This window comes from Ambystoma mexicanum, chromosome 3p, assembly GCF_040938575.1.
Source record: "Ambystoma mexicanum isolate Mex_15411 chromosome 3p, UKY_AmexF1_1, whole genome shotgun sequence".
Classification (NCBI taxonomy): domain Eukaryota; kingdom Metazoa; phylum Chordata; class Amphibia; order Caudata; family Ambystomatidae; genus Ambystoma; species Ambystoma mexicanum.
This window is the reverse complement of record NC_090925.1, coordinates 888,470,241-888,485,179: the sequence shown is the minus strand read 5'-3', so window position 1 is coordinate 888,485,179 and position 14,939 is coordinate 888,470,241. Positions and strand designations below refer to the sequence as shown.

Genomic DNA, 14,939 nt, shown 5'->3' with positions numbered 1-14,939 from the left:
TGTGGATGAACTGGTCAGGGATGTTTGCGTACGCTTTTCCACCAACTCCTCATCAGGAAGGCAGTGTACAAGATGAACAAGGAATCGATGACGCTCATCCTAGTTGCTCCCATGTGGGCGAGACAACCATGGTTTCCACACCTACGCAGGATGGCGGTGTGCGAGCCCATCAAACTCCCAGCCTGGTACAACCTACTGTCCCAGCAACAAGGTCAAACAGTGCACCAGCAACCCAATTCAATGAACCTGGCAGCATGGCTCCTGAGGTCATAGAGTTTGGACATCTAAAGTTACCTCAGAGGTGTATGGACATACTAAAAGAATCCAGGAAACCAAACACAAGGCACTGTTACTTTGACAAGTGGAAGAGATTCGTTATTTGGTGCCAGAATAAACAAATCAACCCAGTTGATTGCACTCCTTCCAACGTGGTAACATACATGCTCCACCTGCTGGACGCAGGTTTGGTTTTTAACTCTCTGAAAGTACACCTGGCAGCCCTCTCGGCTTACACCACATCCCATAACAAAGTATTGTGGTGGAAAGTACCAGTAGTTAAAGCCTTCATGGAAGGAGTAAAGAGACTTCACCCTCCTATTTCGAACCCACCGCCAGGATGGGACCTCAATGTGGTGCTAGCTAAACTCATGGGCCCCCCTTTCGAACCCATGCAGTCTCAAACACCTGACTTATAAAACGGCCTTCTTAGTAGCCATTACCTCCATAAGAAGGGTCAGTGAAATTCAGGCTCTGTCAGTGCAGGATCCTTTCTTTATTATCCACAAAGACAAACTGGTTTTACGCACACACCCTAGGTTTTCACCTAAAGTTATATCTAAATTCCATGTAAACCAGTCCATCGAGCTTCCGGCTTTCTTCCAGAACCCGCAAAGCTCGGCTGAGGTGAAACTACACACCCTTGATGTGCGTAGGGCGGTCCTCTACATGTAAATAAAACCAGACCGCTAAGAAAAACAGATCAACTGTTTGTCTCCATAGCTACAGGCAGAGAGGGGGATCGCGTCTCTAAAGGCGCGATCTCGAAGTGGATTATCAACTGTATACAGCTGTGTTACTCTCTTTCTGGAAAAACTCTGCCTTTTACGCCAAGGGCCCATTCTACTAGAGGCATTGGTGCCACTCTGGCTTTCATTGCAAATGTTCCCCTCGACACCATTTGCAAAGCAGCTACTTGGAGCTCTATTCACACTTTTACTCAGCATTACTGCATTGACACTCATTCCAAGACAGATACACAAGTGGGACAAGCGGTTCTAAGACACCTGTTTGCTCATGACCCTTCTCACATCCCACCTCCTTCTTCGGGTACTGCTCGCTAATCTATGCACAGCATGTGATCTAAGCAGATTCCACAAGCCTCAGAAGGGATACATTACTCACCGTAATCGTATTTCTGATGCTTGTATCTGCTTAGATTCACATGCGACCCACCCTTCCTCCCCTCCGAGAGAAGGCGCATGATTACTTGTAGTCTTACCTTTCTGTCTATCTGCTTGGATTATCTGTACTCACGCTACTCCTCATGCTTCCTCATGTCAGAAAAAATACAATCTGAGGATCCCAGACGCGTGAGGGATCTTGGGTACAGTGGACGTCACACTAGGGATAGTATTACTGGCACGCCTGTGTCGACGCCCATTTTCGAGTTTCGAAAAACAAACTGTAATACTCCGCAGCTTCCACTAGATGTCGGCCTATGCACAGCATGTGAATCTAAGCAGATACAAGCATCAGAAATACGATTACGGTGAGTAATGTATCCCATATTTTATTTTCTTTTTTAAAAGACTTGCCCTGAAAATGTTTAGTTGGCAGAAAAAGGGCATGTTGGGAAAAGGGATGGTTTCTGTGTGCTTTTGTGGAACACCTGCTGTATGAAATATATTAACACACCGTTGAGAGCAGTGATGGCTGGCTAGTATTTTTGTTTCTCTACATTTTCCACCCTTCTTAAAGCAAAGAATATGTAATTTGACTTTTGTTTTTCCCCCCCATTTAAGAAAACAAGCTGACAGGGAGAGGGCTGCACTACTTGACCGAGTCACAGCTGGAAAAAATTGGCATAAGGTAAGTTTAAAATTTTGTTAATCTGAAATGCATGTTAGCCTTTGATTGGATGAATCTGGTCAGTACGTCAAAGGCAAATGGGCAAATCTACTATTTCACCTTCCAGTCTCTTCTGGCATGTGCAAAATACAGCTCTCAAAGCGAGGGCTTGCTTTGTTTGTCCTGTGAAGGGGTGTGTGATTCTATTCAGGGCAACCTCTGCACTGTGCAAGACACTCTAAGATATCAAGGTAGCAGCTAGACTGACTAGAATTGGTGCAGAGTGTTGGGGTGGGGAGAAAGTGCTAGCCCTTTCTTTGTCCATCCAAAACAGTGATCAGACGGAGTCTGGTGGAGATGTAAAATCAAGCTGACTCAAGTCAAAGCACATGTGCCATCCCAGTGTAATGCATGGGTGGCAGTGGACCCCATTCACTAGAAGATGCATCTTGATTTCACATCTCCAAATGGCTATAGGTTTGGAGGGTGGCAATGCATTCTGGGAACAGTAAAATGCATGATATAGTGTGCAAGGGGAGCTCTCCTTCCTGATGTGCTACATCGTGGTTTCTGGGTGGTCGGTGGACTTGCAGGGAAGCATTGAATGCTGATTAGTCCTGTCGGAGGGTTTCGATGGAGCCTTGCACCACTAGGGATAAAGCAAAGTAACTTTTTATGAAAGGGTTTCCACCAAGCTCTGTTAAGAAAGCTCTTCTGGATGCTTCTCACAATCTGGGGAGAGAAGATACCATCTCCTAAAAAATAATGGGCCAATATCCGCATCAACAAGAACATTCTGCTGTTTTATTGTTCAATGTGAGCAATTTTAAAGAAGACCTCTATTAATCCTGGTTGTGTTTATTGCATTTGTTTACTGAAAGAAGGGAATGATAAAGGGTGCTTATACAAGGGAATAAACAATACAATAGTATTTGTATTCATACAATACTAAATGTTGAAACAAAAACATTTATTAGAAAACTATTTGAAAGGTTAAACGGACACATTCATGATTAACATTGATTTGGAACAGGTTGCTGTCTGACAACCTTGACATATACAGTTTTGTTCGTTTGACCTAAAACACATAACACCCCCTGCCCAATCCAACAAATAAAAAACGGCTGTACAAACTCCTCATTAGCCCTCACTGCCAAATCAATTTACCTTGTAACGACCACAGTACGGTCCAGCAGAGCAATATCAATTATAGTTAAACTTTCCATTGCAGAGCCCACAATCAGTTACTTGGGATAGTCGCACCTGTACTGTATGCTCACTCAATCTTTTAAGTGCACCTCTTAGTAATTGGCTATAGTGCCACTCTTATTTCAGGTGTAATGCCAACAATCATCACTGACTAAGCAGAGGACACAGCACCCCCACATCTAAAAGGTAAAAATTGCTAAAGATAGTTACAGTACAAGTCCTCTCTAGCAAACCAATTGTCATCGATCTTGCAGGCCTTGCAAATTGTTAAAAACAATCCCACTAGACCTGTAGGGTGAGTTCCTTAGTTTACATACTCAACCCAAAAGAAATGCACTCGCCCCAGGTGACTGGTGACAAAATATTTACCAGTGCTTTTTGTAAAATGGTGCATGTCGCTGGTGCAGTGCTGCCAAGCATGCACAATGAAACTTGCATTTGCCATTTACTGCAAATAAAGTGTGTTTGCAGTAAATGGAAAATAAGCTTCCAACATCCCAATACTCTCCAGCAAGGTTGATAATCATACAAATGGCACTCACCGTTCATAAAAACTACTCACCAATGCTAGTGGGCTAGTAGATTTTGCGAGCCCTGTCTTGGCAATGTTTTATACTGTTTTTGCTGTGCAGTGTTCAGTTTGTTATTCCAAATTACCAGACAACCCAGATTTGAAGCTTTGGCAATCTTCTTTAGGCGCTATATAAATGCTAAATAATATTGAAAGGTACTTGCTTGTAGTGTTGGACTTTTCTGTATCATGTCTTTTAGGAAGCATACTGTGATTAATTGTACTGTACTAACGGTTCCCGGCATAACATACACCGTTCTAGCATATCTTAAAGGTCCATATCTGTCAGTGATTCATAGGGCCACTTCGGTCTTAAATATCAGATTTATCACTGATCGCTTCCAGGAAGGGGGCGTAGGTCCCTGTGACTTATTAATGGTCATTGAAAAGGCCAAATGTATCCGATGGAATGAGAGTTATGTGCGATATAAGAACAGTATCGAAGTTCCATCGATCACAAAGGCCTTCATGATGTGTCTTTGTAGACGTGTAATTGTCAACCTTGTTGCATTGCAGAGTCTCTGTGATATGATTTGATAAGGCATTTATCACGCACCTATACACAAATGTTTCATAGCACAAGATTGCGTAGTAGCATAATTAAAGCTCTTTCTTTTAGTTTTAGCTTGTGAGGAGGCATTCGTCCTACAGCGTTTCACTCTTTGAAACGTTCAGCCATTAATTAACTGTTCATTGACACTGGAACCGCTGTGCCCTGTGTGAAGAGAAGTGGAGGTGGAAAGAAGTAACTTCCGTATGTTTGCGATAGTGTTAGGTGAAGGAGGCTGTGTAGGACCATGCTCATTCTGTTTGTTGAAATGATATCTATTGTTGAAGTGGGTGCACTTTGCCATTTGGACAGCAAAGGGCAACCTAATACTGATAAATTGCATCAGCCGAGTAAGGAAACATACCTAATATATATTTCTGATGCTTGTTAATCTGCTTAGAATCACATACTGTGCATATAGTCTGACATCTAGTGGTAATCGTGTAGTATTGCATTTTTCTTTCGAGGATCGAAAGGGACCGTCAATATGGGTGCGACTGTAACACTATCCCTAACGTGACATGTAATGTACCCAAAATCCCTCACGCATTGAGGTCCCTCAGGTTGTTTTTTCCAACTAGTTGGTTGCCTTATGTGGAGCTTGTTAGGGAGAATTCTCTGTAAAGGCTAATTTCCTAAACCTAGTGTAGTGAGTCCCCCAGCAGCTTTGCTGGATTTTTGGGGTTTATTTTTTTCTCCTGATAAGAGTGAGACTTTTTTCCTCCCACTCTTAGCCATGATTTGAGGTGTCCTTTGACTTTGTATGTGTTCTATGGGCTATGGGGTCCTTTTCCCCATAGGGTTTCATGTGGTGTTGATATGTGGGTTACACAGCACCCTCCGTGCAGTAACACAGGGGTGTCGTAGCGACCCCCAAACATAGATTCCATACCCTGGGACTGACTACTGTCTCCCAGGGCATGTAAAGTCACCATTGGCTTTACTAGTCTCAAATTGTGAACAGAACCAGTACAAACCATCATATTGCGGACGTACTGGTCGGGGCAATTCGATTGCCCCGGGGTCTGTTGTTCGAGGGGGCACTGTCCAGTCCCCCCTGACCGAGTTTTGGCTTGTGGCAGTGGATACTACTTTTTATATTCGACCGCAAATATATTCCTATGGGATTTTTCCATTGTTCGAGGCTACCACTTTTTAATATAGCCTCGAACATACCGCCGGTTTATTAAATTAATATAAATTCACTGGTTGGTATTTTTTGCCGAAACTTGGTTCCAAAATGGCATTTGTGTTCGCTTCTGTGACTCCGACCCAAGTCGAGCCCTTTGTTCCACTTTTTGGCGGGCTTCTCCACAGAAGCCTCCAAAAGTGGTGCCACTCTGTCTTGGTACCACAGGGAGTGTGGGAGGGGGTTTAGGCATGTTTGACAGCTAGGCTGAATGAATGGGGGGGTTTTCAGCATTAAAGCAGGGCTTTGGGGACTGGAACTTCAGAAGTCGCCACAGGACCTAAAGGATCAGAGGAGGTAGAAGCCGAGCCGACCTGCAACGACGACACCACCGGTGGAGCCCTGCGTAACCGTCTCACCACTTTTCCCGATGACGGAGGAGATCTCCAGCCCAGAGAGTGTAACGCTCACCTGATTCCCGTAGAGGCGCCGGTCTTGACTGGGCATATACCGTATCTTCAAAGGTGATGTGTAACACACGGCTGGCTCTTTGGGCTGGACCTCTGTGCACTGTATGTCTGACTCGAAGGGTAAGATGTCTGCAGATAGAAAATATGGGATTAATGAACTGGGTTATTGAATGTCTCTTCTTCCCTTTCTCTTCTCCTGTAGAACCCCAAAGGTTAACGCTCTCACCTTAGGTAAGTGAACGCTGTGCTCTCCATCTGCCTCGGGGCAGGGTGCTGTAACCAGTTTCTTCACTGGATAAGGGGAGCAGGCCTCTTGACTTCAGAGGACTGCTGTCCGTCGTTTACTGCACGAACGGTAAGTTTCGAGTAATTCTAATGTCTTTAAAAGTCTTTAGAAATGATGTCTCTTGTTTTGCAGGGTTCCGGCGATGGCGGATGACGGGCTGAAGTGAGTTGAAGATGGAGCCCGTGTGATTAATAGAAGCGCCTGGAAGCACGTAAGTAAGCGCTTGTTGCCTGCTTCACAATGCTCTCTAACTGTCTTTTTATTTTGCAGGTACAAGTTCGGAGCGGCTGCAGGGTGCCGGAATACCCACTGGGTTAGATGTGGGAGGAGTAATGGCACGTGAGTATTAAAGTTCCCCAATGTCTTTAAACGCACCTTGTTTTGTCTTTCAGATGCGGGATGCAGCGCCGAAGGCCTCCGGAGCGTGCGAAGAGTTGGTAAGCTTTTGCCTTTCAGATGCCGGAATGCAGTGCGAAGACCTCCGGAGCGCACGAAGAGTAGGTAAGCCTTTGTCTTTCAGATGCCGGAATGCAGCGCGAGGCGTTGGTGACAGCCGATGGACCAGGTAAGTGAAGCGCTGTCACTGAAGACCGTAATGCTAACCTGTTCTTTCTTGTCTTTATAGGTGTTGCTGAAGACTGGATTCAGGATGGTAAGCCTTTTTCCTTAGGCCCAGGATCAGATGCAGAAGACATGATGAGTGTTCTGCTGCAGAGGATGCAGAATAACGCAAAGCAAGATTCATCCATCGGGTGTGGTTTAAATAGCCTCCTGTAGTGCTTAGGTGTCTCCTTCCACAGCCACGCCTAGGTAAGAAAAGAGTTCCTGCTTTCCAGAAGAGTTCCAGTGTTCTGAACCTAGGGAGTGGCTCCTGCCCCACCCAACAGGAAAAGTAGTTCCAAACAGAAGAGGATCAGAGGCTCAACTGGCAGGCAAGTAAGCAGCATGGTCTGCTGCAGGTAAGTCCACCCAAGCATTATGAGCCCGGCGCTTCCAGCGCTGGGACTGGGCATATTTATGAGCCTGGTGCCACTGGCGCCAGGACTGGGTCCAAAAGGTCCCAATTGGGACTGGTTGGCACTCGGAACCTGGGTTATGGATCTGCTTCCAAGGGAGTTGGGAAAACCCTGACCTTTTGGAAGCAGAGATCATGACAGTACCCCCCCTCAAGGCCCCTCCCAAACCGGGCTTCTCCGGGGGTTTTGGCTTGTCAGGAAATGTTCGGTGAAATCTTTTGATTAGGCGAGGAGCGTGGACATATTCAGCAGGTTCCCAGGATCTCTCTTGGGGGCCGTAGCCTTTCCAGTCAATTAGGTAAAATAGTTTAGATTTGGAGATCTTGGAGTCCAGAATGCTTTTGACTTCAAACTCGAGTTCTCCATCAACTAGGATGGGTTTTGGAGATTTAGTTAGTCGGGTTTGAGGTTGCACGGGTTTTAATAGAAAGACGTGGAAGACCGGATGTATCCTCATGTGCGGGGGCAAGTCCAACTTGACCGCTACTGGGTTTACTATGGTAGTGATGGAATAGGGACCAAGGTATCTTGGGTTGAATGTGCGTGGCCCTTTTAGAGGTAGATATTTGGTGGATAACCAGACTTGATCCCCTACTTGATATTGAGGGGCTTCCTTCCGATGTTGATCTGCTCCTTTCTTGTATTGTTCTTTAGCCCTTTGAAGGTGAGAAACAGCTTCCTTAAAGGCTTGGGTGATTTTAGAATGCAGGTAGTCTACTGCTGGTGTTTCAAGATCTTGGAGGGGATCCAACTCCGAGGTTCGAGGGTGACTGCCGTATAAAAGAAAAAACGGGGTTTTCCCAGTTCCCGAATGGACAGAGTTATTGTAGGCATATTCGGCTATCCAAAGGATGTCTTTCCAAGTTTTTTCAGTTTGTTGCAGCATGCAGCGTAAATACTGTTCCAGAGTTTGATTTGTCCTCTCGGTTTGTCCGTCGGTCTGAGGGTGGTGACTGGTCGATAGTCTCACATCAATTTGAGCCGACCGACAGCAACTTCGCCAAAAATGAGAAATAAATTGACTACCTCGATCCGAAATTAGAACCGAAGGAAAACCGTGCAGTCGGACGATGTTTTCGAGAAATTCTCGGGCCAGAGTTGCTGCTGTTGGCAAGCCTTTGAGCGGAATGAAATGCGCCATCTTGGAGAATAAGTCCACGATTACTAGAATCGTATTGTATCTGGAGCATGGAGGTAGATCGGTGATGAAGTCCATAGAAAGCGTATGCCATGGGCGAGGTGGGATGTCAATAGGGCGTAAGAGGCCTGCTGGTCTTTCCTTTTGACTCTTGTTTTGGGCGCATACTCCACAGGATATTATAAAGTCTCTGATATCTTTTTTCCAAGACGGCCACCAGAAGTAGCGCTTGATCTTTTCTGAGGTCTTGGCCATACCGGGATGTCCTTCCATTAAAGAATCGTGATAACAAGAGATTACTTTTTTCTGTAAATCTGTGCTGGGCAGGTATAATCGTTCTTGGAAATACAATACGTTGTCCTTTACTGCAAAGTCCTTTCCCTGCAGATGCCAATTCTGTATGTCTGCTGGAGTTACAAGTTGCCTGGCTTTATCCTTAACTTCCTCTATGGATTGTGTGGCGATTACACCCAGAATTCTTTGTTCGGGAATGATTGGTACAGGTTTAGGGTTGATCAAGTGTTCTTCCACTCCCATCCGAGAAAGGGCATCAGCTTTACCGTTCTTTGTACCAGGTCGATAGGTAATTATGAAGTCAAACTCGGCAAAGAATAATGCCCAACGGAGTTGTCTAGAGGATTGGGCTTTTGCGGTTTTCAAATATTGCAGGTTTCGGTGATCCGTAATCACAGTAACGGTGTGTCGGGCCCCCAGCAGATAATGCCGCCAAGCCTTAAAGGCAGACTTGATAGCCAGAAGTTCCTTGTCAGTAATCGTGTAATTGATTTCAGGAGGCGAGAATTTGCGGGACCAAAATGCCACGGAATGCAACTGATTGGTTACCGGGTCCTTTTGTGATAGAACTGCCCCCATGGCAAGGCTTGAAGCATCAGTTTCCACGATGTAGGGGAGTTCGGGGCGAGGGTGTTTTAAGATTGGTGCAGAGATGAATTTAGTCTTCAAATCCTGGAAAGCTTGTTCCGCCTCGGTAGACCATTCAAAACGTTTGTTTTTCTTTAACAAGGCAGTGATGGGCTGGACTATTCGAGAAAATTCTGGGATAAACCTGCGGTAAAAGTTAGCAAAGCCTAACCTGCTTTGCACACCTTTTACGGAGGATGGTGATGGCCATTTGAGAACTGCATCGACCTTCTTTGAATCCATACGCACTCCGCTAGGTGATAATATGAATCCTAAGAATTCAACTTCAGTCACGTTGAAAACACATTTTTCCAACTTAGCGAAAAGTTTGTGTTGACGCAATCTTTCGAGGACCATTTTCACGTGTTTCCGATGTTCAGATTCCGATGAAGAATAAACGAGGATGTCGTCAATGTAAACAACAACACACACATCTATGAGCTCTCTGAGGACATCGTTAATAAAATATTGAAAGGCGGCCGGGGCATTGCAAAGTCCGAAGGGCATGACCTGATATTCAAATAGCCCATATTTGGTGCGGAAGGCCGTCTTCCATTCATCGCCCTCTTTTACTCGTACCAAGTGGTAGGCTCCTCTAAGATCCAGCTTTGTATATATGCATGCTTTTCTGACTTGGTCCAGGAGTTCAGGGATCAAAGGTAACGGATATATATTCTTGACGGTGATCTGGTTCAGGGAGCGATAATCTATACAAGTTCTAAGGTCTCCTTCCTTTTTTGGAACGAAGAACAAAGCTGAAGAAGCAGGGGACTTGGAAGGACGAATAAACCCATTTGCCAGGTATTGATCCAGGTATTGTCGAAGGTGAAGGTTCTCAGGCTCGGTGAGGGCATAAATTCTACTACAAGGAGGAGTAGATCCAGGTATCAGGTCTATCTGGCAGTCATAAGACCTATGAGGAGGTAGAGAGTTAGCCTGATCCTTCCGGAAAACATCTTGGTATTCTAGGTATTCGGGAGGTAACTGGGGAGTCTCTGAAGAAATTGCTGCCAGTGCAACACCAGGTGGAGGGTGACAAGTAGAGACACATTCTGGAAACTGGACCGTTCTTGCTCGCCAATCGATCAGAGGATTGTGTTTCTCTAACCAAGGTATTCCTAGAATAATCTGAAACTGAGGAGCCTTGATCACATCGAACACGATCTTCTCATGGTGTCCATCTTGACTTACTAGCGTCACTTCTTGAGTGGTATGCGTTACTGGTCCGGAGGCTGTCTCCGTTCCATCCACCGTAGTAATGACGTCCTTTACAGCCTTGGGACAAAGAGTTAGATTCATCCTCAAAACCATTTCATGATCCACATAATTGCCGATGGCACCGCTGTCGACGTAAGCTTCAATTGCATGTAATTGATCCGGATTATCAGGGCTAATGAGGACCATAGGTATCACGAAATGCGAGGTCACGGAACTGGTTTTCACGCTCGGCAAGAGGACCTCTATTCTTGTCGGGCGAGGTCGTTTCCCTGCTCAGAGTTTGTAACTTTGGTAACTGCAGCTCCTACTGCCTTCTTGGCAGGTTTCACCGGACAGTCTCGAAGAAAGTGCCCTGAGTTTCCGCAATAGAGGCATAATTGCAACTGTTTTCTCCTTTCCCGCTCCCTTTGTGTTAGAGGACCTTTCAGGCCCCCTATTTGCATGGGTTCCCCGGAGTCTACTCCTTTGGAAGGAGTCGGCGGTTTGGAAAATACTCGAGCATCAAACTTGGAACGATCGGCCTTCCTGTTCTGCAGTCTGTGATCTATTTGAACGACTAAGTCTATATAGTCCGAACAATCTTGTGGGGGATTCACTACTTGGGCTAACACATCTTTGAGCTCTCCACGTAGACCTCTATAAAACAGCGTAATCCTTTTGTCCTCAGGCCATTGAGTTTCCACTATCAGTCTGTTGAAAGACGCAATATAAGCCAAAAGGTCTTGATTACCTTGTCGCAACGAAAGAAGCTCCATTGTCCAAGGCCTGCCCCTGTGAATGTCTTGCGAACAGTTTTTCCATACTGAGCTGAAAAGTTTGAAAATCATGGAGGACCGGATCATCTTGATTTACTAGAGGGATCGACCAGTCTGCCGCATTGCCACTAAGGTACGAAAGCACGAAAGCTACTTTAGCTTGATCAGTTGGAAAGGCTGCTGGCCGGCATAAGAAATGCAACCGGCACTGATTGATAAATACTGCAAACCTCTTTGGGTCACCAGAAAATCGTTCGGGCGGAGCCAGAGGTACATTCCCAGGTAGGTTGATCTGCACTGGATTCATAGAGGATGTAGAAGGAAGATTTCCCCCAGATGCGGGTAACGGGGTCTGTCCGGCTTGTGACTGTAGCAATTTTCTAGCGAGATCATCTGTTCTCTCCTTGGAAATAATCAGTTCCCTTCTTAGAGCGTTCGTTTCCTGACGGGCTGCATGCACTTCTGCCCTTAGTTCCCCAAGTAACTGGGCTAGCTGGTCGGTATCCGAGGTTTCCATAGCGCCTGGACGGGAGTTTTGCGGTAGTCTTTGCGTTCTGTAACGCTCACCTGATTCCCGTAGAGGCGCCGGTCTTGACTGGGCGTATACCGTATCTTCAAAGGTGATGTGTAACACACGGCTGGCTCTTTGGGCTGGACCTCTGTGCACTGTATGTCTGACTCGAAGGGTAAGATGTCTGCAGATAGAAAATATGGGATTAATGAACTGGGTTATTGAATGTCTCTCTCTTCTTCCCTTTCTCTTCTCCTGTAGAACCCCAAAGGTTAACGCTCTCACCTTAGGTAAGTGAACGCCGTGCTCTCCATCTGCCTCGGGGCAGGGTGCTGTAACCAGTTTCTTCACTGGATAAGGGGAGCAGGCCTCTTGACTTCAGAGGACTGCTGTCCGTCGTTTACTGCACGAACGGTAAGTTTCGAGTAATTCTAATGTTATTAAAAGTCTTTAGTAATGATGTCTCTTGTTTTGCAGGGTTCCGGCGATGGCGGATGACGGGCTGAAGTGAGTTGAAGATGGAGCCCGTGTGATGAATAGAAGCGCCTGGAAGCACGTAAGTAAGCGCTTGTTGCCTGCTTCACGATGCGCTCTAACTGTCTTTTTATTTTGCAGGTACAAGTTTGGAGCGGCTGCAGGGTGCCGGAATACCCACTGGGTTAGATGTGGGAGGAGTAATGGCAATGTGAGTATTAAAGTTCCCCAATGTCTTTAAACGCACCTTGTTTTGTCTTTCAGATGCGGGATGCAGCGCCGAAGGCCTCCGGAGCGTGCGAAGAGTTGGTAAGCTTTTGTCTTTCAGATGCCGGAATGCAGTGCGAAGACCTCCGGAGCGCACGAAGAGTAGGTAAGCCTTTGTCTTTCAGATGCCGGAATGCAGCGCGAGGCGTTGGTGACAGCCGATGGACCAGGTAAGTGAAGCGCTGTCACTGAAGACCGTAATGCTAACCTGTTCTTTCTTGTCTTTATAGGTGTTGCTGAAGACTGGATTCAGGATGGGAAGCCTTTTTCCTTAGGCCCAGGATCAGATGCAGAAGACACGATGAGCGTTCTGCTGCAGAGGATGCAGAATAACGCAAAGCAAGATTCATCCATCGGGTGTGGTTTAAATAGCCTCCTGTAGTGCTTAGGTGTCTCCTTCCACAGCCACGCCTAGGTAAGAAAAGAGTTCCTGCTTTCCAGAAGAGTTCCAGTGTTCTGAACCTAGGGAGTGGCTCCTGCTCCACCCAACAGGAAAAGTAGTTCCAAACAGAAGAGGATCAGAGGCTCAACTGGCAGGCAAGTAAGCAGCATGGTCTGCTGCAGGTAAGTCCACCCAAGCATTATGAGCCCGGCGCTTCCAGCGCTGGGACTGGGCATATTTATGAGCCTGGTGCCACTGGCGCCAGGACTGGGTCCAAAAGGTCCCAATTGGGACTGGTTGGCACTCGGAACCTGGGTTATGGATCTGCTTCCAAGGGAGTTGGGAAAACCCTGACCTTTTGGAAGCAGAGATCATGACAGAGAGGCTTCTTCCTTTTGACTGGTGGGGATAACCAGTTTGCCTGTCTTTTCGCCTTCCTGGACCATCTCGTGGCCGCCTTGCCCGTGCCAAACACTCCGGCAACCGGAATACCACGGTTTACCACTACCGCGAAGAAAAGGGTGGTACCTTGTAACCGGAAAACTCCACGGCTGGTTTCTACCCTGGCAGCGCAACGACCTTCAGCTTTCTTCCACGTCCAGACCTCCCCTTCCTCTGGACGAAACACCGACTTGCACCCGCTGCCAGGAACAACTGCCTCCGCTGGAGCATTCTTCCCACTTTCAGGTACTGTGTCCCGCCTGGCTTCGCTTGCGACAGATCGTTCGGGGTGATAGTAAATCCTCGACTTTCTAACCTGGGCTAGCCTGGGACCTGTTAACTAACTTTTCCTGACTTGATGTCAATCTTTTGTGAACTTTCTACAAAGACTCTTTGGGCATAACCCCACTGTGTGATCCTGGACACATTTCGCTTGCCATCTCTAAGAATGGGCCTGGCATTTGAACTTCCTTGCTCTCCAGTAGACTTTGCCTAACCTGCGTCACTGTGGTTCTTTGAAAAGTATTGAAATGTGTGTGCTTTCATAACTCTGCCTTTTTCCCCTCCCTTTTTAATAACTTATTAGAGTGCCATCTTATGTTAAGCGCTCACCTCTGTCTGAAAATAAGTGGTGTTTCTCAGTAAGTATAGGGTTGTATATATATATATATATATATAATAGTGACTGTATGTTGAATTTACTTACCTCTTTGTGCTAGTGTAATTTACAAGTGTGTCTTTAAATAAATAATTATATACTTTTACACCAAAGCTCTGGTCAGTGTTTGCTTGTGCTACTGTGTCTCTGTACCTATTGTGTATACTCTATATACTGCCTAACTCGTCTTGAGAGCCACAGCTACCAGGTAAATCTGGGTGGTACAGACTGCTACCAATTGGGTTTACTGCCAACCACCTGTAGTCCTAAATCTTTTGCAGTGGTCCCTAAGGGAACTGCACAGGTTTCTGCCTAACAGAGCTCGTCAGAATTGATATTGCAAAAGTAATTATTTGTTGTCCCACGACTGATGGTTGTTTTAGACTTTGACTTATCTTCGACTACTGTGGATCTCTACGCCGATGACATCCAACTGCTGTTTCGGCGACTGGTGCATCGATCGACATGTGTCGACCGCGTGGCCTTGGACCTCTGGCCGGGCCCTTACAGTAGGGAGAGTTGGGCCCTGGGTTGATTATTTTCTGAGAATGCATTTCCTCTTCTCCAGCATGGGGTCTGGCATGGATTCACATACTCATGAACATTCCCCGTCAGGCTGGGAATCCTCGGTAAAGAAAAATCAGTATCAGTTTTGTTTCTGATCTGTCTTTCGTAGTAGTAACCAATCACTGATCTCTGCGTCATACTGACCACAGCCAATGACTGCCCTCTACCTAAGCCCCGCCTCTGGCAGCCATCTTCAGATTTTTACCGACGTTCAAGTGTTGGGAGTCCTCGTGCTTAGCTCTCGAGCTTTTACTGCGTGTTTCGCGCTTTTTCAGGTGAATTTTCAAATTTTTTCGGTTAATCGAGCCT

General features: G+C 46.2%; 1 protein-coding gene across 1 annotated transcript in view; it reads left to right on the top strand.

The window, feature by feature from the left end:
* SAMHD1 (SAM and HD domain containing deoxynucleoside triphosphate triphosphohydrolase 1) overlaps nt 1-14,939 on the top strand; it is a 697,568-nt gene that overhangs the window by 60,404 nt on the left and 622,225 nt on the right. Inside the window, exon 2 of the mRNA XM_069652117.1 lies at nt 2,022-2,088. Within this exon, the coding sequence (XP_069508218.1) occupies nt 2,022-2,088 (67 nt within the window). The remainder of the gene's footprint in view (nt 1-2,021; nt 2,089-14,939) is intronic.